At 52.4% G+C, this 27,939-nt stretch overlaps 3 protein-coding genes and 1 pseudogene across 4 annotated transcripts in view; all 4 read left to right on the plus strand.

Moving 5' to 3' along the window:
* Nucleotides 1-1,370: 1,370 nt before the first annotated feature.
* LOC114615294 lies at nucleotides 1,371-1,468 on the plus strand (annotated as a pseudogene).
* A 920-nt stretch (nucleotides 1,469-2,388) lies between these two features.
* Nucleotides 2,389-7,222, plus strand: Tedc2 (tubulin epsilon and delta complex 2). Of its 2 annotated transcripts, XM_028760834.1 has the most exons (10): nucleotides 2,389-2,549; nucleotides 2,625-2,723; nucleotides 2,920-2,978; nucleotides 3,094-3,496; nucleotides 3,808-3,861; nucleotides 4,487-4,580; nucleotides 4,749-4,860; nucleotides 4,965-5,066; nucleotides 6,090-6,280; nucleotides 6,741-7,222. In XM_028760834.1, exons 1-10 carry the CDS (start codon nucleotides 2,416-2,418, stop codon nucleotides 6,885-6,887), a joined length of 1,395 nt encoding a protein of 464 aa, XP_028616667.1. In that variant the 5' UTR covers nucleotides 2,389-2,415; the 3' UTR covers nucleotides 6,888-7,222. The 2 variants fall into 2 exon arrangements, with proteins under 2 accessions (XP_028616667.1, XP_028616668.1); XM_028760835.1 differs by lacking the exon at nucleotides 2,625-2,723 and having other exon boundaries at nucleotides 2,489-2,549.
* A 6,149-nt stretch (nucleotides 7,223-13,371) lies between these two features.
* Ntn3 (netrin 3) lies at nucleotides 13,372-19,153 on the plus strand. The gene is made up of 6 exons (XM_028760953.1): nucleotides 13,372-14,847; nucleotides 14,919-15,107; nucleotides 15,195-15,344; nucleotides 15,466-15,516; nucleotides 15,632-15,706; nucleotides 15,965-19,153. Exons 1-6 carry the CDS (start codon nucleotides 13,920-13,922, stop codon nucleotides 16,312-16,314), a joined length of 1,743 nt encoding a protein of 580 aa, XP_028616786.1. The 5' UTR covers nucleotides 13,372-13,919; the 3' UTR covers nucleotides 16,315-19,153.
* Nucleotides 17,409-27,939, plus strand: part of Tbc1d24 (TBC1 domain family member 24) — a 25,556-nt gene continuing 15,025 nt past the window's right edge. The window contains exon 1 of the mRNA XM_028760954.1: nucleotides 17,409-17,456. The gene's annotated coding sequence lies outside the window, so the exon portion shown is untranslated. The remainder of the gene's footprint in view (nucleotides 17,457-27,939) is intronic.

Here is a 27,939-nt window from a genome sequence, read left to right on the forward strand (position 1 = left end):
CACCAAGTGTACTTCCATCTCCTCTTGAAGAAAGGACCAGGCCAGGAGTGCCCCACATCCCCTTGAACCACAAGTGCAGGTGGAGACTTGTCAGCTCTCTGTTCTCTGCTCTGTCCCAATGGCAGCTCTTTTTACTACTGTTAGCAGAATTCTGACCACCCTGCTGAGGCATACTGGGGCAAAGGGACTCCAGGCATTTGGATTGTTCTACGCCATTGAGTGTTCACGAGTCAGCCTGTTTCCTCCTGTGAGAGGGGACAGTAATACCTACCTCACAGGAATGTCGTGAGGATTAAATGTGAAGAGTCTTAATGCATGAGTGGTATTGTCCCTTACCTGTCTCCCGCCTTGTCCATGGTTCCCTGATGGCTCCCTATAAGAGTACTTGGTACCTGTGGAGAGGACCTGGGTTTGGTTCCTAGCACCCACATGATGGTTCACAATCACCCTAAATTCCATTTGGACGGTATCTGACCTCTATGGCCATCAGGTCTACATGTGGCACTTATACACACAATAAAATCTCAACCCACTTCCAGCCTGCACCTGTAGGAAACATTACTCTAGGCACAGACCTGGGTCCCTCTGGTTTCTATGAGGGCTTACACTCCATAGGTCTTAAGTTTCCCTGGGCTACTGGAGGCCAGTCTAAGTAGGAGTGCCCATATTCTATCCTAAGTGTGGCAATGGGACTACCTAGATCTCGGTCCCCTCCCCCTTTGCTTGACACAGCTTACACTTTCTTGCTCTTTTTGTCCCTAAACAACTAGGGTTACCTTACTTCTTGGGCCCTAGAATTAATAATTTATTATCTCCAGTTCTACTGGCCACTGTTCCCTGTCCTTTCAACAGCCAAGCACATTTTTCACGTTAGAAACAAATGGGAAAGCTGTGTCTAGTGGCAGGCTTCTACGAGATGGAAGAGGGAGGCTGGAGACTGCTCATTGGTTTGGAGCATTTGCTGCTTGACTAGAGGACCTGGGTTCAGATTCCCAAACCCACATGGTGGCTCCGAACCATCCATAACTCCGGCTTCAGAAATTCCAGTAACCTCTTCAGGCCCGCCCTGGGCACAAGGCATGCAAGCTATACGTGGCGTGGATGTAGAAGTTTTTTAATTAAGAAATATAGAGGTGGAGACAGGAAGGTCATGAGTTCAAGGTCATCCTCAGCTACCTAGTGAATGAACTCAAGGCCAGCTGAGACTACATAAGATCCAGCTGCACGTACAGTCTGACTTGATGGAGAACATAGAATAATGTACTGATATATTATTGTTTCAGAAATGAGCAGCATTTGGGAGTTCAAGGCCAGGTTGGTCTACATAGTTCAGATCAGGGCAACAATGAGACCTCATTTCAAACAAAAAAGTGCTCACTTCAGCAGCACATCTAACCTAGACAATAACAGATTAGCATGGCCCCTGTGCAAGAATGACACTCAAATTCATAAAGGATCCCATATGTTAAGGACAAAAAAGTTTCTTATAGCCTTAGGATAAAATACTGTGCTAATGAGTCTAGGGGTTTTGATGGGGTGCTTGCTCGGCATGAGGCCCAGGTTTCTGACAAGTTAGAAGCCATTCTGGGCCTCCTGAGACTGTCTCAATAAATAAAAGTGAAATATATTAATGGAGTAGATGATAAATAGCTTGCAATATGCAACACGAGTCTGGGCGGTGGTGGAACATGCCTTTGATCCCAGTACTCAGGAGGCAGAGGCAAGTGGATTTATGTGAGTTCGGGGCCAGCTCTGTGATCCACAGAGCGAGTTCTAGGGGAAACAAGGCTTGTCTCAAACAAGTCAATATGAACCATAAATTGACAAGCTGACCTAACTTGGTAGATCTTTGAGGGCAAAGGCCGTTGCTGAGCCTTAGCTACAGTGTTTGCTTGTGGTCTACCTACTGCCTCCTGGCCATTCTCTGGGTTTCAGCCTCCCCTCCCCCCACTATCCGATACTCATCTGTCCCTTGCACAACCTGCCATGACGTAGACTAGCTTGGCAGACCTAAGTCCCACATGCTCCAGATTCCCTGGGCTTCGCTGCTCTTCTGGCGCTTATCTGGCATTCATTCCTATGCGTCTGTTCCTCGACCCAGTTCTAAGATCGTCTTTCTTCCTTATGCTTGATTCCTAAGTCACCCTGGAGTCAGGAAGACCGCTTATCTCTGTTTTCAAAATAGGTTCGGCAAAACCTGGTTAAGACAGAAAATCAAACATTAGAGGGTCACGGATGCCCTGCCAGAAGAGCATTATCTGGTTACCCAAATCGGAAGCGATCAAGTCTTATCTACCCTGGCAACGTCGAGGTTCCAACAGAGCCTCTGCGTCCGCCCTGGGGGCGGGGTTAGGGCGGAGCCTGGGGTGATGGGGTGGAGCTTGAGCTGGATTCGCGCTATGGAGCAGATCTTGAATGCTATGCTCAAGATTGGGTAGCCTAGCCGGAAGTGGGCGGCCTTCTGCCCGGAAGGCGCGGGACTCTGTGGCGGCGGCAAAAATGCTTGGCGTTAAAGCAAACTACCTACTACCCGGGGACTGCGCTCACCGGTGGGTCTCGTGCAACAGAAGGGAATGGGGCGGACGGGCGCGGGGTTCCGAGGCTCATATAGTACCTGTCCTCAGGGTGGTAGTGGAGCTGCAGGGCGCCCTGGACTCCTGCGCCGATCGGCAGCGGCAGTTGGAGCGGAGCCTGAGCATTTCCAGGAGGCTGCTGCAGGTCTGGTGCGTGGACCCAGGGACCTCCTGGCCAGTCCCTCCTCGGACCATCAGGATTATGCAGAGCTCCAGGGCCTAGAAGGCCAAGTACAACTGCACACTTTTAGAGTCGGGTTGTCATTGCTTTCCCTCCCCCTTATCCTACAGGGTCTGAGACTGGGGATCTGCTTAGGGATATGATATTTGTTCCCTGTCTTTGCAGGGAACCAGCCAGGACCCCGTCTCCAGTTCTAGAAACCAAGGAAGAAGACCCAAGTCCAGGTAAACGTCAGCTGCTTTTTACGGGTACTGTCCCTGGCCTTTGTCTGGCTTGCTGTCATGGGGGAATCCATCCTGGGACAATGAGGAATTCTTGCTTGGTTCTTGACGTTCATAGCATGTACACCTAGTTCTCAAGACCTCGAGGAGCTGAAACTTTTGACCCAGGCACTGGAGAAGGCTGTACGTGTCAGGAAAGGTGTGTCCAATGCTGGACGAAGAGACAGAACCCCCAGTCTAACATCTAAGGCAGCCACTTCTGGTACTACTGGCTCTGCCCATCCTCGGGCTCCCAGCCAGGCTGGCAGCCGTGTATCGGGTGCAGGATCCACCAAGGGCATACAATGGGCCACAACCAACGCTAAGGATTGCCCTGAGTGCAGACTTCCATCAAGGGGAGATAAGACCCATGTAAGAACACAAGACCAAACTACTGGGTATAGACCAGGCCTCAGGGACCAACAAATGGTCCCATCATCTGCTCCTCATGCCACAGAACTCTTCACATTAAAGGAGAAGGGGTAAGTTTCCCAGACCCTCACTGGAGAAACTGCCTTCTCTGTCTGTTCCTATCCTGACAGGGTATTGAGCTGGGTGAGGAAGGCCCTGGTGCCACCCCATAAGGGTCAGGCACTGAAGCATACCGGGTGGAACAGCTGGCTGGGATCGTATCAAGTTTGTCGTTCCAGAGCCTGACCAGCCAGCCCATGGGCTCTCTGGACCAGGCTAGCACCCACACTGCTCTGGAACCTAATGGGTTCTGAGCCAGGAGTAAGAGTGACAGCCCTAAAATGTGAAGAGACTGATCTTAGTATTGGCCTCTTTCTCACAGGACTCTCCTGCAGCTACCTGTGGCCTTTAGGAAGGCAGCTTCTCAGAATTCCCGGTAAGGCTGAGTGGAGACAGAGGCAGGAGAACATGGCTAACATTGGGATGGGCAGGTCTCTCTGCTTGTGCTGTGTCTGGTCTCTGCACACTGACACTCTGCTGGTACAGTCAGCTCAGGCTCAGCAGCTTTTGAAGTTCCCAGTTCAACCAACAAGCTTTTGTTTGGTATGTCTTTTTTGTTTTAATATAGTATGCATGTGTGTTTGGGTGAGTATGCCATCAAGAGGGGGGTCAGATCTCCTGGGTGTGAGTTGCCTGAGGTCAGTGCTGGGAGCCGAACTCACGTCTTCTATAAAAGTACCACGTCTCCAGTTCTCCATCATTCGTGTTTTAAGGGCTGAACGTGATACTTAGTCTTCAAACTCCAGACTCTCTTTCTTTTGGAAGACAGTAATGGGCCTTTTCATAGAGGTGTGCTGTGCCTGGTTAGATCTATCCTGCCCCTTGTTTTAGTCAATATCTCTAGGTTCCCTGAGGCCTCCATTGCCCCCTCCTGCCATCTAGCAAAGCCATATGCCCGAGGGGATATGCCCCTGCCTATCACTTCCCTTGCCTCTTAAGACATACTCTGGTTAGTTAAAATCACCTTTTTTCCTCCGGTGGTGCCTTTGGGCCTGTTCCAGCCTGTGGGCCCAGCTCAGCTCTACACAAACCAACGACTCCACAGATGCCACTAGAGCCGCCAAAACGCAGTTCCTCCATAAACTCCAGATGGCTGTATCCTTACTGTCACGGGAGAGCTGGGAGTCCTGGAGCAGGCTCTAAACCTGGCAGATTTGGGAAAGGACCAGTTGGCCTGTGACGGAGCAGTGCTGTCTCTCCAAACTCATCTTTGGTGGGAGGGTTGGGTCTGGCCACAGACCAGTTTCCCTAACTAATGTACAGTCAGGCTGTTCCAGCCACAGGCCCAGTGCTGTAGAAGTGGAGGCGCATGTGCAGAACCTCAGGAAGGCCTGCACACTGCTGAGACTTCATATGCAAAAGGAGCTTTCCAAAGGTCAGTGGTCCTGACTGGAACTTGGGTGGAGGGTAGAAGGCAAGAGGGACAGGCAAGGTTTGGGGACCATCATGGACCCTGCTTGCCCTCCTTAACTTGTGTAGCCCCCACTGACTGGATGCAGGAGTACCACTGCCTGCTCACCCTGGAAGGACTGCAGACCATTGTCGGACAGCATCTCCACAGGATACAGGCGCTGCAAGCAGGTGAGGTTCTAGTCCAGCACGACCTGTGCTGAGGTCTGAACTAGGATCGAGTAAAGCAAGAGATTATTTTCCTTGGGGGGTTGTTCTGTCACTTCTTATTCCTAAATAACTATTGGGGATTTCTATGCCATGACTGGTTGTGTAAATTCCAAGTAAACAACACAAACCCTACAATTATTACTAAGCTGTGGGCACTGTGCTGTGAGTTTTGAGCTTCTCTAATCCTTCCATCTGTTAAAACCACACAAATGTCGGTCCCTCGCCAGTCTGGTGTCTCCCGGGCTGCCTCTGCTCCATCTCTCTGTCCTCAGGGTGCACTTCTCTTCCTGCTCATCCCATTGATGGTGACTTGCTCCTCTCTCTCTGTTCTCTTCCCCACCCCACCCCCATTCCTCACTCAATTTCCAGTCCAGCCTCCTTATCCTCTTCTGCCCAGTCAGAAGCCCCAGCCATTGATTGACCAATCATGAACTAATGGGGAGTGTTCTTCACAGTACATTGGTTAATACAGCACCCCAGTATCAGGTTACAGTGTGGTCTGAGGCACAGTATTCAGCTTCTGAATACACAATGCACAAGACAAACCTCAGGCGCTTTAACCGGCCTTGCCTGTGACTGAAGGAAAAGCTGTCAGCCCAGGGCCCAGAGGCAGACAAACCCATTACACTGAGCACACCACAGCACCAAGCATACCACAGGCTGCTACACACTAGGCTGGGGGGTTTTTGTTTGTCTGTTTGTTTTGTTTTTTGAGACAAGAGTTTATCTGTGCAGTCCTAGCTGTCCTGGAACTCACTCTGTAGACCAGGGTAGCCTTGAACTCAGATCTGCCGGCCTCTGCGTCCCAAGCGTGTGATACTGCCTGACTTACTCTTTGTCGTTTTACAAGTTGAGTCTTAGAGCCAAGCATACGGTTGAGAGTAGGGAAGAGGTGCCTGGAAAGCTAAGTCCTGGCCTGGAAGATGAAGAGAAACCTTGGCGATGGCTGCCACCCCATGGGACTACAAATGTCTCTTCTCATAGCTGTGACAGAACAACTTCCAGGAGCATGCCTTGCAGAGAAGCCCCCTCGGGCCTCCTCAGTCTGTGGAGGAGAGATGGACTCTTCCTGGAGCCCTGAGCTCCTTCTCTACTCCAGCACCAAGGAGCTGCAGACCTTGGCAACCTTGAAGCTTCAAGTGGCCATGCTAGACCAGCAGATCCATCTAGAAAAGGTACTTCCAGGCCAGGAGGTGGTTCCTGGGAACCAGTGACCTTACTGAGACTGTCACTTACCCACTTCCCCAGGGTCAGTCTTTTTTTTTTTTTTTTTTTTTTTTTTCCTTTTTCTTTTTTTTTAGTATAGAATAGAGTTTATTCAGGGCATGGGGAGGGGAGTTAAGCGGGTAGTAGAGGCAGAGGGATGGGGAGAGTAGAGAAGTAGAAGCCATCCATGAGCACATGGAGAGAGGGGGGAAGGGAATAAGGAAGGGAAGGGGGAAGGGGAGAGCCTAAGAGGGCAAGAGAGAAACAAGAGCACCCAGGGTCAGTCTTAAGAGAAGGAAGGAAGGACCTGGGATAGATTGTGTCTGTGAGCGTCTGGGCCTACATGTGAGCTGGAACACCCTCATGCCCAGGATTAGAAGCTTATCCCAGGGTTGCCCACTGAGGCCTTTTCTCCGTACTGTTCCCTAGGTTCTGATGGCTGAACTCCTCCCTCTGATAAACACTCAGGAGCCAGGAGGACCACCTTGGCTGGCACTGTGTCGTGCTACATACAGTCTGCTCTGTGAGGGAGGCGAACGCTTCCTCACAGTCCTTCGAGATGACCCTGCTGACTAAGCAGTCTGGGCAGACAAGCCTCTCTGGGGGAGCCCCCTCCTCTCAGCTGGGAAGTAGTGAACAAGGATTGAGGGAGATTTTCCTGTTTGGGGGAGCTAAGAGCACAGAGCTATAACATCACTGGGGAAGCTAGGTGGACAGGGTGTTCCCCCCTCACCCCTAGCTCCTCTTGGCCTCCAGACTTCTTAGTCAGGGCTCAGCTTTCTGGCTTCCTGGGGAAGTCCTTGGCTGCCTCTCCTTTCTCTCACTGTAGACCTACAGACGACCTACATGACACCTGAACTCCTTGAGGGAGTATAAATATTTAAATTATATCACACTAGGACTTGGCAAGATGCTTTTTGGACTCTTGTTTCTTTCTTTGTGGTTTTAAGAATTGTATCCATTACCTGGGTGGGAGGCAGAGGTAGTTGAATCTGTGAGTTCAAAGGTAGCTTGGTCCACAGAGCAAGTTCTAAGACAGTCAAGACTACACAGAGAAACCCTGTCTCAGAACACCAAAATGAGAAGACTTGTGTCAAATAAGGGATTTGGAGAACACCTGTAATCCCACTGGGGAGGCTGAAGCAAGAGGATCCTAAGTTCAAGGCCAGCCTGAACTCTGTTTAAATAAAATAAAGGGATAGATCAATAAAAATTCAAAATATGACTGACTCTTCTGCATAAGGGAAGGCAAACAAAACCAACCAACCAAACAAAAAAAAACATTAACATTCGTCTCCTGGCAACTCTGAAAGCCATAAGCCACATCAGAAGAGGCTTGACTGCCCATGACCATCCTCCCACACCTCCACTCCATCCCCATTGTCACCTGGGACCAGCCTGTGAGGGTCTCTGCTTCCTTCTGAGGATCCCTCATGGCACTGTCCCCTCCTAGGCTTCATCCCTTTGTAAGGAATTGTTACTTCCTTGGGAGAAGAAGAAAGGACAGGAGTCAGGGCTGTAGCCTCTGCAGCAATCATGTATTGCTTCCTGCATGAGACTTCCTGCAAGCATCTCAAGGACTCCTAGCCTGTTCCCCAGAGTTTTATTTTGGGTGCTGGAGAGAGAGCTCAGTAGTTAAGAGTATCCACTGTAGCTCCAGTTCCAAGGAATCCCATGGCCTCTTCCAGCGTGGCTAAGCACTGCACACATAAGATAAACATACAACAGGCAGACAAAATACCCATATGTATAACAGATTTAAATATGTGAATATGGGTGCTTATATGGAAATGTGTACCTGATGCCTGCAGAAGCCAGATACCTCAGATACCCTGGAGTGAAGTTATAGTTGGTTGTGAGCTGCCACATAGATATTGGGGACCAAACTTTTAACCAAGCTTTTAACTGCTGAGCCATCTTTCCAGCTCCTAGATTTTTTTTTTTAAAGACTTTTTAAAAGCTGGTCGTTGTGTCCAACACCTTTAATCCCAGTACTTCAGAAACTGAGGCAAATTTTATATAAAGCCAACTTGGTTTATATATTAAGACCCTGTCTCAAAAAAGAAAATTTTATTTTATTTTTTGGTTTGGTTTTTCGAGACAGGGTTTCTCTGTGTAGCCCTGGCTGTCCTGGAACTCACTCTAGACCAGGCTAGCCTCGAAATCTGCCTCGAAATCAGAAATCTGCCTGCCTCTGCCTCCCAAGTGCTGGGATTAAAGGCGTACGCCACCACCGCCCTGCGAAAATTTTATTCTTAATTGCAGATGTATGACATCTGTGTACAATTTCCTACAGATTTGAAAAGAGGGCATCAGATCCCCTGTAGCTAGCGTTAAAGGCTGCCAGATGTATATACCGGAAGCAGAACTTGGGTCCTCTCGAAGATTAGCAAGTGCTCTTTTTGTTTGTGTGTCTCTTAGGGTTTTTCTGTGTAGCCTTCACTGGCCTGGAACCCACTTGTCTCTCCCTCCTGAGTACTGGGATTAAAGGTACTGAGATAAAGTACCACCATGTCTCTAAGCAAGCATTCTTAACCACTAAACCATTTTTTTTTCAGTCCCAGGTCCCCACATTTTTTTTTTCTGTCTTGTTGAGACAGGATCTCACTGTATAGCTCACCTTGGACCCCAACCTAGCCCTCCTGTCTGTTTCACAGGAACTGGGATTTTAGTGGATTTTAAGAGCACTTAACCATACTCAAGCATTTCCAGCTGGCTACTAGAATCTTGTTTGTACAGTTCTGGAGCCTCACCAAACTGGGTGGCAGACAGGGACCTTTCACAAAGGAAAATAGCCTCTATCTCTAGGGTCACCGGCCCCTTCAGGGGCCCTGACAGGAAGTGTGTCAGCTGAGGTCTTTAGGTGAAGGAATAAAGTGGATAATAGCTCAGCACCTTGCTCTGGTTTCCAGCAGGAGGTCCTTCTTACAAAGAAAAGTCTTTATAAAGGTCAGTCAGTCAAAACAGCCCTGGCTGAGGGCTTGTAGCAAATTAGAGACTGAAGTAGAACATTAAAAAAAAAAAAAACCATTGTCTTCCTTGGACTGAGAAGCTCTCCCGGAACAGAACCCAGGAATCTGTGAGCCAAGAGAGAAGGCTACCGCACCCTGTCAAACTGGCCCCAGCCGCAGGAGAATGCCCCTGACTAGAACCATCCCTTAGACTAACCAAGCCCCCCTTTTTTTGGTCAGTCAACTGCTACCTGGAAATCTTATGCTCAAGTGCTTTGATCTAGAGGAAGCCTAAACCCTACCAACCAGTCATTTCCCACCCCAGGATCCCTTTCTGTGACAGGCTACCTATAATTATTCCATTGGTTCGTTCACTTGCTTTATTACTGTACCTACTGTCTCAATGTACCAGTGGTTGATCCTAAACCAAAGACTGGCAAGGGCATTGTCCACCCCTGCCCCTGGCCAAGCTTTGGGACCTCAGTGGTCCTTGACTACATGACCCTACCTGGTAGTGTCCAGCCGGTTGTTCTCTAAGTGCTCAGTCTCTGAGAGGTACCCTGGGTGGAGTTAGAAGCGGTATTTGCGAAGGGTTCCATGAAAATAGTGGCGACACTTTAGATATTACCCACCACCCTGCTCGCCCAATTCCTTGCCAAAAGCCAGGAGGAGGCAGTGGAACTCCCAGGCGTCCTGGTGTCGTCACCAAGTCCGGGACCAATTGGCTCTTACATGGCAGACCAGGATGTGACCTAAGGCTGTGGTGGGCATCCTTACCATTGGCACCCCATCCCCACCCCAGACAGAGCACGGCCACCTAGTCGGAAACATGAGATCACCAGAGTCCTTGCCTGAGCCCACCCTGCCAGGTCTGGCGTCCCCAGAACCCCCTGGAGCCCTACGTGCCCTATTCTTGGCCACCGGCGGTGCGGGGAGCTCCTGGTCGCGCTGCGTCCTGCCCTTCGGCGCCCTGGTGGTGCTGGCTGGTGCAGCTGGCACGGGCATCACCTTCTCGCTGTGCGGGCCCTGCCTGGATCTGGCCCAGAGCATGTCGCTGGCTGCTCTTGGCGTCGGCCTTGGACTCCTGACCGCCACCTTTCTGTGCTGGAGAGCTCGGCGGCAGAGGAGGGCTGGGCTTGTGGAGCAGCGGGAGCCGGGGGAACCCTGAGCCTGTGTGAGGGGCCACCTTCCAGCAAGGTCTGGGCGAGAAGGGGTGCTGCATTTCACTGTTGGCAAGACACAGAAGACCCCTCCCTAAACTGTTTATTTCTAAATCCTCATGAAGTAGGAAGGGCTACCAGCCCTTACCCTTCCTCCTCCCTTTCCGCCCTTCCCCCTCACACCCTCCCTTCACCAACCGGTGCTTTTCAGCTTTTCGTTTTCTATGGCGGAGAGCTGATTGCAGCCGCTCAGCTGGCCTGACAGTGTGGAAAGGGGGCGGGGGTTCAAAAAGTCTGTGCAGAGAGCCTGGAGAGAGTGAGGAACGGGGTGAGGCAGAGAGTGTAGATCTGCCGGCCTTCCTTTTTGCTTCGGGGCCCCTTTGAGGCATAATAGGCACTCAATAAATGTTTGTACAAGGCAAGAAGAAGTGGTGGTAAGGGTCTGAAGGGGACAGTTGGTTCTGGGCTGGCCAGAGGGTTATTTGAAAGGTCAGCGGCTCCCTGCGTGCGGCCTGAAACTGTCAAACACTATCATCCTCTGTCCTCCTCAAAGCAACTGCAGTTCCGAATGGGGTGAGTGTGCAGAGCTGGAGCAGTTGCAGGTGTGAGGCAGGAGGCAGAACCTCTTTGTTACAGAAAGTGCCTGGAGGGGGTAGGGAATAGTGAGATGAGAGGCCTAAGAGGCCTCAATCAGGGGCTGAGGCAGGTGGCTGGGTCCCACAGAGAGTTATAAGCGGCTCTTGGAGACTAGAGAAAGCAATCCCAACGCCCAGCCCGCCATCTGCAAGAGTAGCCCTGGGGCCAGACAGTGTGTGCAGAGGGCAATTCTAGGAAAGAGATCTGAAGCACACAGCCTCCTCCTTGAAGAGCTGGTGATGCAATGGGCATTTGAGCCCCTGTCCCCTCTTCATCCCCCAGGACCTGATCAATGCTGAGATCACCAGGCACCAATATCAGAATCCATCACATACTCTGCAGATCCTGGCAGACACAGTTCACAGGGAGCTGAGCTGGAGAGGAAGCTTACTTCACTGTTAGGGTGAAAAACTGTTCCCCTGTTCCACCTCCCATAGTTGTCTGACAGTCTGAGGGCTCTAGCTGGGGTCTTGAAGTTTTAGGGCCAGCCTGGGTTTCCCCCAGGGGATTTCTCAAGCATAAACCACTCTCCATTTCTCAAATCCTGACCAGGGCTCCTCCCATCCCTATGAGGTATGGAGCTGGGGGGGGGTGGCTAGAAGGACCCGGAACATTGATTCTCAACCACAGAGGTCACCTAAGACCATCAGAAAACATGGATATTTACAGCGAGATTCATAACAGCAGCAGATTTCCAGTTATGAAGTAGCAATGAAAATAATTTTATAACTGAGTCACAACACGAGGAACTGTTACACCACCTCATGTTGTGACCCCAAATCATAAAGGGTTGCGACATTAGGAAGGTTGAGAACCACTGCTCTGGAAGAAGGTCTAAAAAAGGCTAATCCTGAACCTAGCCTACCCAAGAGCAGAACAGAGCTTCAGTCCATGACTTCTTGTAAAGGATGCATTCCAGTTCACTTTAGGTGAAAGGTAAGGCTTTGTGGCTATCCACATGAAAAAGAAGGCCAATTTCAGCTCTAGGATGACAGCTCATCTATTACCCATTCTCGCACGTGTGGACGGCAGGCCTGGGAAAGTACCTAGGGTCAGAGAGTCAGCTGTTCTAGAGGAAACCAAGTGTCCAACAACCTGCTACCTAGCTTCTCCCGGTGCCTGGCTCTGCTGCAGCCCCTGTGTCCTGGGGAGGGTCTAGCGTTCTCGTTTCACTCTCCTTTCCTGAGAGCTACTGTTTCTCTACTTTTTTATTGTAGGAACACTTTCAGCCCAGGATGGTAGCTCTGAGTACGCAGACATCCTCATATGGCCTCTTTTACCAGCAGCAGGGACTGGCCTCCGTTCTGAAACCAAGTAATTGGATCTCAGGACTGCTCCCTTAAGATGAGACAGTATTCCTACCCACCCTTTGTGGAGTCCATCCCAGCCTTGCCTAGTCTGTCAGGGACCAAAGGCAGTGGTTCCTCTTGGTAAGAACCTCTCAGCTATAGCTGCCTACCTCCAACTTGTGCCCAGGCAACTCATCTGGGGCATTTGCCTATTTTCCTATCCAAATTTACTAGGCTATAGACGGTCAGGTTCAGGGATTCTGACTCTGGTTTATTTGTGACTAGCCTCTGTCCATTCGTCAAACCCTATTCCTTACCTTTCCACGGGGGTGGGGGGTGGGGTTCGACAGGTGACCATACCCTGAATCTCAAGGGACCATCAAATAGGCTGTAACCTGTGTCCAAGCTTTCAAGGCCTTCTGGATGCTGGGGCTATCATATGACACAACTATACCCTGAGACCCAGGAGTGCTTTGGATTAAGAGATTGGCTGGATCCCACTGAACAGAGACCTCATCACTTAGCCGAATCCAGATGCTCCCTAGTGCACCTAGGACATCTGTATTGGCTCATCAGCAACTCGACAAAGCATGGCGAACAACAGACATTTTGGTTGATGAGGAAACTGAGGAACTCAGGCCACACAGCCAGAAATCTATACAGCTCGGATTTAAAATAAGACCCGCGTTCTTTCTGCTAGAACAGACTACTGCCTTGGGGATACCCTACAAGAACACCAGCCCCAACTGTCTTCTTCCCCCATTCTGGGTAGTATCCAAGACTTCAAGCTTCAGTCCTAAGGTTGTGCCTGGATGATGGGCCTCTAGGAGGAGTGGCCCAGACCCCAGCCCAGCACGTGGCACCACCCCAGGAGCAGCCAAAGCCTGGCTTCAGGCCGAGGACCCTGCTGGGTGGTCCCTCACGGGCTGCAAGGCTGAGCTGCCCCCTCCCGTCAGCGCATTCCTGGCTCTCCAGCCCCTCCCCCGGATCGCGGGCCTCCCAGCCCCCTCCCGCGCTGGCCCAGCCTGTGTCTGAATCTGCTTCTGATTCTGGCTGTCGGGACAAGGCCCCCTCCCCTCCTTCCTTCCCGGCCCGAGCAGCTCCGCCCCTGGCTAGGACCAGGCTTGCTCCTGCTGAGCCCCCCACCCCCTTCTGGCACAGCTCCTCTGCTCTCGCTGCAGGCCGGAGAAGGCGGCAGCCCCGGCGCCCCAGGCCCCGCCCGCCCAGGGCCCTTCCCGGGAGGCCGGGAGACCTGCTCCTCCTGGCCCTCCGTGGGTGAGTGCTGGCGGCCGGCGGCGGGTGGGGCCTCCGCGGGCGGAGGCACCGGGAGCGGGGGCGACGCCTGTCAACGCTCCAGGCCTAGCAGGAGGACTCGCCAACATCCCTGCTCCTGTGCTCGGCCCCGGGCGTGCCGGTGGCTGCTCCCACTTCTGGGCCTGTGCTAGGGGCCGCCCTGGGGCTCTGCTATCTTGGCACTGCAGACCCGGCACACAGAGTAGCGGACAAGGCTCTCTCCTCGAGGGCAGAATCGTTGGGCGGAAGCTGGCTGGTTGATTCACAGCGGCCACGGCCATGCCCACCTGGCCCTGGGGGCTGCTGCTGACCGCGGGCACGCTCTCCGCTGCACTGAGCCCAGGGCTGCCGGCCTCCGCCGACCCCTGCTATGATGAGGCGGGGGAGCCTCGCCGTTGTATTCCTGGCCTAGTGAACGCTGCTCTGGGCCGAGAGGTGCTGGCGTCCAGCACGTGCGGGAGGCTGGCCAATCGCGTCTGCGATTCCTCGGACCCGCAGCGGGCACACTCTGCAGACCTCCTGACCTCTGCTCCGGGCACTACAAGTCCTCACTGTTGGCGCTCCGATTTGCTGCAACGGGCACCTTTCAACGTAACCCTCACAGTGCCTCTGGGGAAGGCTTTTGAGCTGGTCTTCGTGAGCCTGCGCTTTTGCTCAGCTCCCCCAACCTCCGTGGCCCTGCTTAAGTCACAGGACCATGGCCGCAGCTGGGTCCCCCTGGGCTTCTTCTCTTCCAGCTGTAGCCTGGACTATGGCCGTCCGCCTGCTCCTGCTGATGGCCCTGCTGGTCCAGGGCCAGAAGCCTTCTGCTTCCCAGCCCCTCAGGCTCATCCTGATGGTGGGGGCCTTCTAGCCTTCAGTGTGCAGGATGGCAGCCCACAGGGCCTGGATCTGGACAACAGCCCCGTGCTCCAAGATTGGGTGACTGCCACAGATATTCGCATAGTACTCACAAGGCCTGCCATTCAGGGAGACACCAGGGACGGTGGGGTCACAGTCCCCTACTCCTACTCAGCCACTGAGCTTCAGGTGGGAGGTCGATGCAAGTGCAATGGGCATGCCTCACGGTGTCTGTTAGACACCCATGGCCACCTGGTCTGCGACTGCCAGCATGGTACAGAGGGCCCAGATTGCAGCCGCTGCAAGCCCTTCTACTGCGACAGGCCATGGCAGCGGGCTACAGGGCAGGAAGCCCACGCTTGCCTTGGTGAGGCCTTGGAGGGTAGCCTGGGGACTTCTGACCAGGAAGGGCTGCCCCTGACTGATCCTTCCCCGCAGCTTGTTCCTGCAATGGCCATGCCCGAAGATGCCGCTTCAACATGGAGCTGTACCGACTGTCCGGCCGCCGCAGTGGGGGCGTGTGCCTCAATTGCCGGCACAATACTGCTGGTCGTCACTGCCACTACTGCCGGGAGGGCTTCTATCGTGACCCAGGCCGTGTCCTGAGTGACCGTCGTGCTTGCAGAGGTGAGCCTATCACCTGCATGCATTCATGATTTACTTTCCCAGAACCCCAGCTGCATTTCTGAGTAAGCCCCCCATTTCTGCCCTCAGCTTGTGATTGCCATCCAGTTGGTGCCGCTGGCAAAACCTGTAACCAGACCACAGGCCAGTGTCCCTGCAAGGATGGTGTTACTGGCCTCACCTGTAACCGCTGTGCCCCAGGTTTCCAGCAGAGCCGTTCTCCTGTGGCACCTTGTGTTAGTGAGTGACCCTGCCCTGTCTCAGTCACCTCAGCCAAAGTCACATCAGCTACTGACTGTTGTCTGTCCCCCAGCCCTTCCTTCAGATACCCCATCATAAACTCTTCTCCCACACTCCTTAGAGACTCCTGTCCCTGGACCCACCGAAGAAAGCAGTCCTGTGGAACCACAGGGTGAGTAGACACCAGGACCCAGACTGGTATGACCTTGGAGAAGAGGGCTATAGCGAAAGCAGACCAGTATGGGGGAGAGGCATGAAATCTGCTAGTCTCTACTCTTTCCCCCTAGACTGTGAGTCTCATTGCAGACCTGAGCGTGGCAGTTACCGAATCAGCCTAAAGAAGTTCTGTCGGAAGGATTATGGTAGGCTGCCTCACTCCGGCCCTTCCATCTTGCCCCCATCTCCTTTGTACCTTGACCCTGGTTGTATCTCAAAGCACTTTCTTTCCTCGGGTCTTCCACGGATGAGGGCTTTGGCAGTTACGTCTTCAATGTACCTTTTTCTAGTGGGTGGCCTCTTCATGTCTTTCCTAAGCCAGTTGAACACGCTATGCTTCTCTACAGTCCCCTCTGGCCCTGCCCCACCTAACCTGATCGCTTTTCCACGCCCCCCCCCCGCAGCGGTGCAGGTGGCAGTGGGTGCGCGCGGCGAGGCCCGCGGCGCGTGGACACGCTTTCCGGTAGCGGTGCTTGCTGTGTTCCGCAGTGGCGAGGAGCGCGCTCGGCGCGGGAGCAGCGCGCTGTGGGTACCAACCCTAGACGCGGCCTGCGGTTGCCCGCGCCTCCTGCCCGGCCGGCGTTACTTGCTGCTGGGAGGCGGGCCCGAGGCTGCAGCTGGGAGCACAGCGGGCCGGGGACCGGGGCTCAGTGCCGCCCGTGGAAGCCTCGTGCTGCCTTGGAGAGACGCCTGGACTCGGCGCCTGCGGAGGCTGCAGAGGAGAGAACGGCGGGGGCGCTGCGGGACCGCCTGAACCTGCAAGCAGGGCGTGGACTGGGCGGGCTCAGCTCTTATCAGTGGGCGCGGTGCGTTCATCAGAGCATTAGCCCGCTGAGGTGTCACGTGCATCGCCATCTAACTTCCTCCTACCCCCATCCCCGCTTGAAACTTATTTGGCGACACCTCACCCCCAACTTAGAGGAGTATGGAGGCCCTTAAGAGCTATCTGGAGGCTCCTAAGGCAGTTTTCATCCTCAGAGGACCTTGATCTCATCACCCTGGCTGCCCAGTACAAAGGGTATCCTGATACCCGATGTCTCTTAAAGGTGTGAACCCGCCCATTCCGATGGGATGCTAGGATCATCCCTCTGGGGTTTGAGCACATCCCACGGGCCACTGTGATTCATCAACTCTCCGGTGCTGTGATACACTAGAGTTCTCCGACTTCCCCAAAGCCACTGCTGCCACCATAGACGCCTGTACACCGCTGCAGGGGCTGAGGCTCAATTGCATAGCCAAGACAGCGACAGCCTCTGCCTCCAGCCGGGAATATACAAAGAGTATTGTAGGCTCCCCTGTCCAACGTCGTGTCCCCATATCCATTCTAGCCTGCTTCTGTCAGTCGCGTGTCTGTGTTCCCATCGGCAGCTGCATCTCTGCCTGTGCCCCATATCTTGTCCCGTTGTCCCCATCTCTGGGGTCCATCCAGCTGTCGCTTCCTACTGCGGCTCCTAGTCTTGGCCTCCTGGCTCCCTGACACAGGTCCTGTCCCTAGCTAGGAGCCCTACACTCTATCTGCTCAAGACTGGACGTCGAGAAGGGGCAGTTCAGGTCCACGTGTGACCGGATCAGAGGCTATTTCCATTGGCAGCCATCGCGGTTCTAGTTGTCCATGACTTTGCCTTATATCAGGCGCTAGGACTTCCCCCCCACCCCCTTTTTAGGCGAGCCCCCGCCCTTTAGCGCGGGAACCGCTGTTTGGCTAGCGCATGCTCCCGACTTGGCGGCCGCCGGGCGCAAGTGCGCATGCTCAGAGCCGGCTGCGCTGAGACGCGGGGCGCTCGGGGTGGGCAGCCCGCAAGCGCGTGCTTGTGGGGCGGGGCCGCCTGCGCGCGTGCGCAGAAAGGCCAGCGCGGTCCAGCAGAGAGCTAGAGAGGTGCGGTGCGGCGCGCCGAGGTGGGTGCGCGGCGGGGGCGTGGCGGATGGACGCGGGGTGTGGGGGTGTCATTGCCACGGTGCGCTGACCGGCGGCACCGACGTACTGAGGGAGGGGGGCACGGGTTGTGCCCGGTGTCTTGGTCGCTGCGGGTTAGGGGGCTCCAGAGTCTAGTGCTGCGTGCGTGACGTGGGCCCCGGAGTCAGACCCCTTTGGACAGGCCCGGCCTTCTTCGATCGTGGCTGCCTTCTCTGGGCTCTGTGTCGTGGGAAAGAACTGCCTCTGTGTCAACCTTCCCTTGGGGCACTTTCCGTCTCTGCGGAATAGGAAATCCTCTTTCTGTATTCGTTCAAAATTGCAGCAGTGTTCATATACCTTTGCCCTCGGAGACCTGCAACAACTCGAGCCCTTCACTTGCCAGAGATGACACAGCTGCCTACCTGACGCTTAGGTACTTTTCCCAGCCTGAGAGCCCTATCCAGCTAGTGTCCCTGATCTGCCTCTGTCACCTGTGCCTTAGCTTGGCCCTGTGCTTCTGGAGTTTTGAATAACAGCTTGAGGGCAGAGCTGGCACCACACGGTGTGGGCTACACATGACAGAAGTCAGTCTGTTGGGTGTTGGCAGCCTGACCACAGATTTTCCTTGACAGACCTGGTTCAGTTCAGAAACAGTTGTGCTCTGACCTTCTAGGATGGGGACTCCCTGGGCTAACTTTAAAGGCCAAAGATTGTCTAACCCGGCAGGGACATATGCAGGTATTGGTTGGCTTTTTTGGCTGTTGTGTTGCTGTTTTTCCAAAGTAGATAAATGATTTTCCAAAGGCTCAAAATTATTTTCCTCAATTCACCGTGTTCTGCTGGAAGATCATCAGGTGACTCCCAGGCAACTGTCCCATAATGTGGCACGCGTTACCATTTCATCTACTTGGGGACAGTGACTCCATTCTAATTTTTACACCCCCTCCACAATGGGCACCTGTCATTGTTCACTGAATTGTTGTGGAGATGACTGTATTTGTACTCTCTTAAGCTCTATCTGATGTCAGTTCTGTGTAGCCTGGGTTGGTGTCCAGATCAACCCAGATGACAGATGGTCAGGAAATTTCAAATATTTGATAGTGACCATTTGTATTGAGTGCTGTGGCCGCTGTATGTGCTTCCTTTATTCTGATGATTAATCCTCACCTAATCTCAGTACTCAGATAAAGACTTGAGGGGATGCACTGGGTAGTGACAGCTGTATTTAGAATCTAATCGTTGTGTGAATAGGCCTGGAGCCACATTGGGTTGTCTCGGCTCCCCCATGGCTTGGCATTCAGTTGGCCAGGCACTCTCTTAAGTGCTTGTTGGAAGGAATAAAGACGCCATTTTTTTAAATGCTGCGTGTCAGTCAACTAGTGAACTAGTAATGAATGTAGTGGCTTTCGGCTGGATTAAGGGTGACCTTTTGGGTGGCAGAAGTACTCTAGTAATCTAGGCAGGTTTTCATAACAACAATAAAACTCACCTCCCTGGGAGTGCAGCTCACCTGCCTGTGTTCCCTACTAGCTCTGAGTAACCACACCTGCCAGGACTGTCCGGCAAGTCTCAGTGACCTTGGGCACACAGCATTGCTCCTAATCCTTATCAGAGGCTGAGCCAACCTCAAAAGACATAGTAAAGTGTTTGCCTTTGGATGGTTTCTAGTTTAAAGTACACAAGACAATGAAGTGGGTTGAAAAAAAAAAAAGCATTTGCCCTGTCCAGTGTTCTACGTGTTTGAGCATACCTTTTCTGTTTTGACAACTCCAAATGGAAGAAAGGAGCCCTTTACAAACAGCCGTTTCATTTCAGTGGCTGTTTGTAGCCATCACCTTCTAAATGGAGATAAATTTTTTTTAAAGCCCTCAGGCCTTTTACTTAGAACAAGCTTGAATTCATTATCTGAGAATTTCACTATCCTTTTAATATGTGTTTACTGCGTTCAGACTTCAGCAGTGCTTACCTGGAGATGCAAGGCTCTGTATTCAGTGCCCAGAACCCAGGGGAGCTGGGTATGGTAACACACTATTTTAATATCCGTAGAGAGGCTGAGGCAGAAGGACCAAGTTTTAGGCCACCCTGGTCTACAGAGCAAGACTCTCCTTCAAAACAACAGAAAGGGCTGGTGAGCACAGCTCTATAATAAAATTAATATCTATTGTGCACATGGCCCTAGGCTCAACCCCCAGTACTAAAGGGGAAAAAAATAAAGAAAAATGAATTTGTATGAGGAGGTGCTGGGTGTGTGTGCTATTGACACAGTGTTGAGTGAGGTTTAGAAGCTTCTGGAAGATTGTGGCTTGTGAGTGACTTGATCAGATGTATGTTTCCCAGAACCAGAAGGGCTCCTGCATGTGCTGAGGGTGAGGCCAGTTGAGGTTCCTTCAGACACTCCTAAGAAGGAAGGGCAAAACTGAGATAAGCAGCTGCCAGGATGGTGAGAGCCAGGGCAGAAGGAGGATATGGAGTGACTGCAGCCCAGGGCTACAGTGCATAGACTACGGAGAGACCAGCTTGAGGAGGAATAAGGCTTTGAGTTTGGAGAGGTGTCATTCAGACAGTGGGTAAGCATCTCCTGGTCTGGAGCTCAAGAGTGGGGAACATTTCTGTGTGGCATTTAAGCTGGGCTTCCATACAGACTCCTGATACTGTGTCCTGAAGACACTAAGTAAGGAAGGAGGCTGGTCCATAACCTGTTGCTTTGTAGGTGGAGTAAGGTGGTGATGGGCTTTATATTTCTGTCACAGAGACCCAGGTTGCCTGTTGAGTAAAAGGGGCGATTCTGAGCATCAGAGGTACAACCTTCCCTGTCTTCACTGCCTACTAGGGGCTTTTCCTGTCTGCCTTTTGGGGAGCCTCTAGACTGGGTGTTACTTATCTCAAAATACCCCATTTTTCTCCACACCATGGGTTGGACCTTTCTGTGTATACTCACAGAACTCTAGGGGAAACCTACCTCGGAACTTGCCTTCCTTTCTTCATTCCAGGCCGCCAGCTTCTGTGGAGTCAGCCTTCTGTGGAGTTAGCAAAAGGCAGCTCTTTGGTAAGAAGTAAGGGAGATCAAGCATGTGGTATCCACTCCAGCCTTCTACATTGTGGGGGCCACCAGGATAAGAGAAAACTGATAGTGTCACCGGAGCCCCTGGCTGCCCACAGCCTCAGGGCACTTGTCTATGGCCTGTGTAAGCTGCAGTGTTTCAGCCTGGGATGTTTTCCTTTGCAGGCAACATACTCTACATAGTAAAGCACACCAAGCTCTTTCTGAAAGGCTGTCCTGCCTGATTTTTCATTTATTTGTTTGTTTTATAGCCCTGGGAGTTGAACCCGAGGCCTTCTGCCTAATGCTATGAAAGTATTCTACCACTGAATTCATCTCCAAACTAGGTTTTGGGTTTTTTGAAACGGGCTCTCACTATGTAGCCTAGGCTTGCCTAAAACTCATGATCTTTCTAGTCGGCCTCCTGCATGCTGGGATTGCAGGTATGTGACTGGTCTTCCAGCTTGTTGCACAGTTTTTAAATTGGGTTCTGTACACTCTCAGAGACTCTGGATATTGACTGATAGGTGAGTCTATATGAATAAAAACGGGTTTGCTGTTCTAAGTGTCACTCATTGTCCAAGTCTCACCACAGGGTGCCCTTCCCTTCATCCCATCAGCCTCATCTTGAATCAGTTTGTTCCTGTTTGCTAGTTATCGACCATCCTTCCCAGCAGGGCCCTTTCCAGACCATCCTTCCCAGCAGGGCCCTTTCCAGACCATCCTTCCCAGCAGGGCCCTTTCTAGCACTTCTGTCTTGAAAGTGTGTGGACCCTTAGGAGGACTGGGTTATGGGACATACTCCTGCCCTGGAGTCAGTCTTTCTTCCTAGACTCTTCAGGCCTTGCTCTCAGCACAGCACACAAAGGACACTGTCCTAGCAGCTCAGTAAATCCCAGGTCTTTGGCTTCTTGGAACCTGTGAGCTGGGCTATAAACATTTGTGTTTACCCTTGGAACCTGTGGGTGTGTATACGCGTATGTGAGTCCTGTGTGCAGAGGCCAGAGGTCGACATTTGCTCTCTTGCTCAATTGCTCTCCACTTTATCTTTTGAGATAGTCTCTCTCTCGGGAACCTGGGTCTTGCCAATTCAGCTCGATTGGCCAGTGAGCACCGCTGATCCTCCTGTCTGTGCCGCCCGGTGCTGGTATTATAGGCATGTAATGCCACATCCAGCCTTTTATGTGGATTCTGGGGGATTGAACACGTACATCCTCATGCTTCTCTAACAAGCCCTTTACCAACTGAGTCATCTCTCCACCCTTAGACTGCCTTTTGATCTGAACCATAAAGATACGCACTGGCCTATGCCCTCCTTGTACACAGTGCCTAGACTCAGAAGGAGCTCTGTGCTTGGCGGCTTCGTCCTTGGCTCATGCTTTCTGTGCCACTGCCTGGGGCTAACACAGACACAGACTAGGAAGCTTTTTCTGAGTACTGTTTACTTATGGGCAGAGGGCTCTCACACCCTTGCTTTCCAGTCATAGCGCCTGTACCTTGGAATGGCTTGGTCAGTGTCTTGTCCTGACCAGGGCTTCCTGAGAGCTGAGGCAGTGCCTCACGTCTTTGTCCTCCAGCACTTGGCACCTCGGCATGCAGGAAGCATGTCTTGAATGCCTATTAAAATGATTAAGCCTCCATGACTACTGGGTGGCTGTCTTTCTTGGTCTGAAGATGTTTGCTGAGAACCTGCCATGTACTTAGGCTTGCAAGGCACACCTGTCTCAGGCACCTAACTTAGAACTTAGGTCTGTCGAAATTCTAGTGCTGCTGACATCCTGACTGAATTCTTTTCCTCGGATTCTCATTCGTCTGTGCTGGCGGCTTTTCCTGACTTGTAATAGGAAGAAGAGCACCCCGTGCCGCTCTAGCTCCTGCCTGTGGGCGTGAGAGGGGTCTAGAATGGCTACAGAATCTTGGATCTCAGAAGCCCACGTGTGATCTTAGGCATCTCTAGAAAGACCTGCATCTGAACTTCCAGCCAGCAAGCAGTCCAGCTGGCCCATGGTGCTGTGACTCACACCTCGTTACTGGTTACATCTCTTTTGTACCTGGCACGTGCCTACTATTGTGTGCCACCTGCAAAAGACCCACTATCAAGTTGCCTGTAGCCAGCTTCTCAAGGAGTCACTATGAGTGCCAGTCACCATTAACACTTGAGAAATTCCTATGCTGTGCTTCAGGGCTGAGGCGGCAAACACCCTGCCTTCTGGGGTCACTCCATAGAACAAGTTTGTTAAGGTTTCCTACTGTTATTCAGCCTTCAAAATTGGGCCCAAGTCTACCTCTTTCCTTCTCTGGTTTTTTCCTTCCCAGGCACACGGTGTAATGTGACATTTGGTATGGAAGTTACAGTCTAGGAGATGACTGGGACACACAAATAGATGACTGCCATACCTCAGTGCCAAAGGGGGTGGAGATAGACACGGAGGCACTGGCCTGGAAGGTCACTGGAGAGACTTGGAAGGAGATTTGATTGGAATGAGCTAAGAAAGAAAGAGGGGACAACTATGTCCTACCTCTCCTCCTTCATGTTCCTCTAGAAGGGACTTGCCTTCTGATTATACCTGGGGACTGCAGTTTGCACTGTGTGGCCAGTGCTCCTGAAGCCGCTGTGGGAGGGGCCGGAAGGGTGGAGGACAGGAAGGATCTCCCATGAGAGGTGTGACAGGACAAGCCCTGGGCTTGGCAAAGGGCTAGGATTGGAGCTGAGTTGCAGTGGCGCCTTGGAGCATGAAGGTCATGAGATGCACTGGGACGCCTGGGAAGCTGTGGAGGTAAGGACTCCTGCTCAGCCTGAGAAGAAGCCAGGCATCTACAGCAGTGACATTGAGGGACCAGAGCAGGGGGTGGGGGGTGGGGGAGAGCTGGAGCAGGGGGGAGAGCTGGAGCACGGAGCGCCGTCAGCTACGATTACTTTAGAGGGATAAGGGCCTGAGGTATCTGTTAGGTATAGCATCTGGGTAGCGGTGTCCTAAGGGATCATCAAGTCAGGTGCAGCCTGCTCTGGTCAGCTGTGTGACTCTGAAGGAATCTAAAAGACGGGGCAAGGCTAGGGTAGGGCCCCAGTGAGGGTCCAGGGAATTTAGGTCTCAGGAAGTGAGATCAGAACTTGGAGGGGGCCTGTACGTGGGTCCATGGCACCAAGTGGGGATACAGATAAAGGGCTGGGCTGGCCAGGCGGTGGTGGCACACGCCTTTAATCCCAGCACTTGGGAGGCAGAGGCAGGCGGATTTCTGAGTTCGAGGCCAGCCTGGTCTACAGAGTGAGTTCCAAGACAGCCAGGGCTACACAGAGAAACCCTGTCTCAGAAAAAAAAAAAAAAAGGGCTGGGCTGGAGAGGAACGGATGCTCCTGCCTGATAGCCAGCCCTTCTCAGAGGAGGTGGGGTTTGGGGGGAGCTTAGAACCAACGCCTGGGAACGGGAGAGGTGCTAGAGGCAAGCTAAGAAGGCCTGCCAGGCAGCACCCAGAGCCCAGCATGCTCAAGTCCCATGAGCAGATGGTTTGATTCCCACCCCACCCCCACCCCCTTTCAGCTCTGATGTAGGTGTAGAGAAGCATGCTTCACCTTGGCTTCCTCCTGCCTGGCTCTGACAGGGGGACAGGACAGGTGGGAGCCAAGGTTTGGTGTGACTGGTCTAGATTGGCTGCACAGGTGCTGCCAAATGGGGACTGGTGCTTCTGGGTAGGAGTGCCCTGTATGGCAAGGTCTTACGAAAGTGTTAGGTCTGTCATCTTTAATTCTGGAACTAGAGAGGCAGAGACAGACTTGAGGTTAGCTAGTCTACATGTGAGTTGCAGGCCTACATGGTGAGAAACTGGAGGCGGGAGAGAAGAGAGGCAAACACTGTATTTGGCCTCTGGGTAGAATAATGTTGATGGCCTAGGTATATATGGAAAGGTTTTTAATGTGGTTGGGAGAGGGAATCGGGGAGCCTGAGCTTCTTACTGTACCCTTCTAGTGTTAGCCGTGGACTGGAGGCAGGTGGCCAGAGAGCCTAGCGGAGGGAGGTGGGAAGGATTCCTACAGAGTAGAGGAGTGTGCGGTGGTGATTGGGGTGCCATAGGCTAGTGCACAAACAAGAGAGCAAAAGAGGGTCCTGTGGGAAGGAGAGTAAGAAAGAGGGGTGGGTTGAAAAGCCAGAAGACCAGTGTCCCTGGGCAGTGGGGCTCAGAGGAGGCTAGGTCTCCAAGGGAATATTCTGGAAGTATGTCCATGTGGGACCTCTCTCACCATGATTGTGTATGTGAAGGCCCGGGATGGCCTGTACCTTAAATGCAGAACACCCCCAGGTGGTCAAGCTGCTGTTTGACACTTCTACAGTGATTCTGATGGCTGCTGCTTCTAGATCCAGTTTCTTGTCCAAAGACAGATCTCTTGAGACTGAAAGCCTGTGCTTCCCCATCTCTGTGCTCTGGGGTATCTACTCCTACAGGGTGAGGACAGACTCTCACCCTCAGGAGACAAGGCCCTCTGTGATGTGCCTCCTACTCCCATGGGAAGTTAAGCCTTTTCATTCTCTTGAATACAGTGAGCCTTTCCTATAGCCGTGTGTTCTCGCCCTGTTTGTGGAATTCCTACCCTCCAACTGGAGTCCCCTCCAAGAAGTGTTCTCCCACCATGGCTAAGTGTGTCCTGATTATCAGTGTGTCTACAGTCTACTTTCTGCCAGTGCTATCAGGTGTCTTGTTTCTGTATCTGCTATACTCAACCAGGTACCAGAGACCTTAGAGGCATTTGAGAGAAAGTTCTGGATGTAGGATGAATGGATTAGCTAGTGGCCCCTTTCTTTCTGTTTCTTCTGTGATGTCCTGTGCCAGAGCTGAGGTCTAAGGATAGGATAAGCATCCAGCACCCCCAGTGTCCAGGATCCCTGATAACATCCTGAGGTTGTGTGTATCTGTGGAGTATCCAGCAGGTTCTTGGAAGATGGGCACATCCTTGAATATCCTTGGTGGGTATGAGGAAAGTTCACCTACCGAGAGGGTGTGACTGTCACTTGCTCTTGGTTGATACTTGTTACCTCTGTTTTTGTCTCTGCCATTCACCTCCCGGTCCAGGTCTTCTGTCAGGCTCAGCACCCCTGCCCTGGCCCCTGCAGCTGCCTCTTGTGCTCCTCCCCTCCTCCCTGTCTCAGAAGTGTACCTTTGGATTACCTCTCACACACACTTCTAGCACCTGCCCTACACACTTGCCACCCCATATGCCCTTTCAGGTTTCCTACCTGCTGGCCTCTCTATTCTCAATCACTAAATCCTCCCACACCATTCACCACTGGGCCAGCAGCTCAGCATGCTGGCACTCTGAGCATCTCACCAGACAGCAAACCATCATTATCACAATGGTCATGGCTGTGTCTTCCCCACCCCCAGACAGCATACTCATGGTCTCCCCTGGACCTGGACCTGGGGGAATGGACAGGGCCAAGCAGATGTTGAGGTCTGGCTGTGTTCTTTAGTGATCTGCGTACTGCACCTCTCCAGAACTGGTGGGCTCTTTTCTCTCCATGTCAAAGCATGAACATGCTTTGAATTATGCCAGGGTGACCAGTGTGAGAGGGACGTGTGCTTATCTGTCACATAGAAATGCCCACAGTACCTGGACAGTGGTGGCGCACGCCTTTAATCCCAGCACTTGGGAGGCAGAGGCAGGCGGATTTCTGAGTTCGAGGCCAGCCTGGTCTACAGAGTGAGTTCCAAGACAGCCAGGGCTACACAGAGAAACCCTGTCTCAAAAAACAAAACAAAACAAAAAAAGGAATGCCTACAGTGCCTCACTGCCCCCTTCTGTTGTCCAGTGTTATCTTCAGTGCCTGCTGGGCTTCAGGTTTCCCATATGCTCAGGCTGGGGCTCAGCCTCAAGTCTCCATTCTTTATTCCTGTCTGATATTCCATCTGCTTCTGGTCTCCAGGAAAGCATGTGGTGATTGCTAAGACTGGAGAGGAAAAGCTGAGGCCTGCATAGCATATGGCATGATGACTAAGGTACAGTCAGCCAGGGCCCTGGGTCATAGTCAGCTTGTTCCTGTGGCTGGAGGAAGCATTGTAGGCTAACACTGGACAGGGGTGTAGTACTCCTTTAAGATGGTCTGTCTTTGGTTTTGGTGGTTCTATGTGGGTGTGGATGGATTCCCTGTATCACCTGCACTGTGGGAAACTCAAGAGTCTGTTGTACTCTGCCCAAAGCTGTCTCTGGGGATCACCCATCTGGACCTCCCAAGGCCTACTAACTAACCCTTCTCCCCACCCTCTCAGCTGGACTAGACCCTCCTTCCTCCCTGACTCCTCCAACACAGACATCAGGGTGGTTTTCTAACTGCAAGTCTTGGGGTGTCACATGTTTAGCCTCCCCTCCCCTGCTTCTCACTTCACACCAGTTCCTCTGTACTCACCAAAGACTCCCCAACTTAGTGGTGTCTCCCCCACCTTCCTTCCTGCCATGCTATCCCTCAATACTTTGTCTCTACCCACCCCACCCTATCCAGCACCCCATCTTTATAGACTTGAGGTATTTATGGTTGTGGGTGTCTGGGACAGGCAGGGCTCTAAACTAAAGGTCTGTGGAATGAATAAAAGTTTGGAGCAGAGGGAGCTGTTACTGTTGTTGACTCCTCCATTGCTTGTGACAGACACTTAGCTAGGAAGGGAGACCCAGCGTGCAGGTGTATTACAATGTAATCCTTAAGGCACAGTCTGTATGTCACATGATAAAGAGTTTGTTTTCAAATCTACCTGTTTGGGAAAAGAGGTGAGAAATGCAGTCTCATGACTAAAGCCGTGTTTTGGGACAGCCTGGTGGTGTTGGAAAAGGACCTGACCTTGCTGAGAAAGGAGCTAGGGCAGAGCTGCCTGTGAAGAGGCCTGGATCTCAGGAGGGTAGCAACAGTGTGGAAGGCTCACAGGCCTCAGGATTTCAGCAGACTGGCCGTTCCTCCTGTGCAGGGGACTCTCCAGTCCCTCTCCTGTCCCATTTGTCTGAAGTGGAGTAAAACCTGTGCTGTCAGGCTGTCCTCCTGACTGAACAGGATGGGGTCTGAAGCCACATCTTTGGCAGGTAGCCTCTGTGGCTGAACATGGGGTGAGGTGAGGCCTCTAGTGTGAAGGCACCAACCACTTGGTCACTATCCAGGATGGGGCTCAGTTTTTCCCATGCTTCCTTTGTGTCCTTTCCACCTGCCTTCATTACTTTTCTACTCTTGTGATAAGACACTAAGACCAAGAAAACTTACAGGTGAGATAATCTATTAGGGTTTACAGTTTCAGGTGAATCATGACCATCATGGCGGGGAGCATGGCGGGGAGCATGGCGGCAGGCAGGCAAGGCACTGGAGCAGTAGCTGAGATCTTACATGTGATCCACAAACATGAAGGGAGGGAGGGAGGGAGGGAGGGAGGGAGAGAGAGAGAGAGAGAGAGAGAGAGAGAGAGAGAGAGAGAGAGAG

Source organism: Grammomys surdaster, unplaced genomic scaffold, assembly GCF_004785775.1.
Source record: "Grammomys surdaster isolate TR1022 unplaced genomic scaffold, NIH_TR_1.0 126612, whole genome shotgun sequence".
NCBI lineage: Eukaryota > Metazoa > Chordata > Mammalia > Rodentia > Muridae > Grammomys > Grammomys surdaster.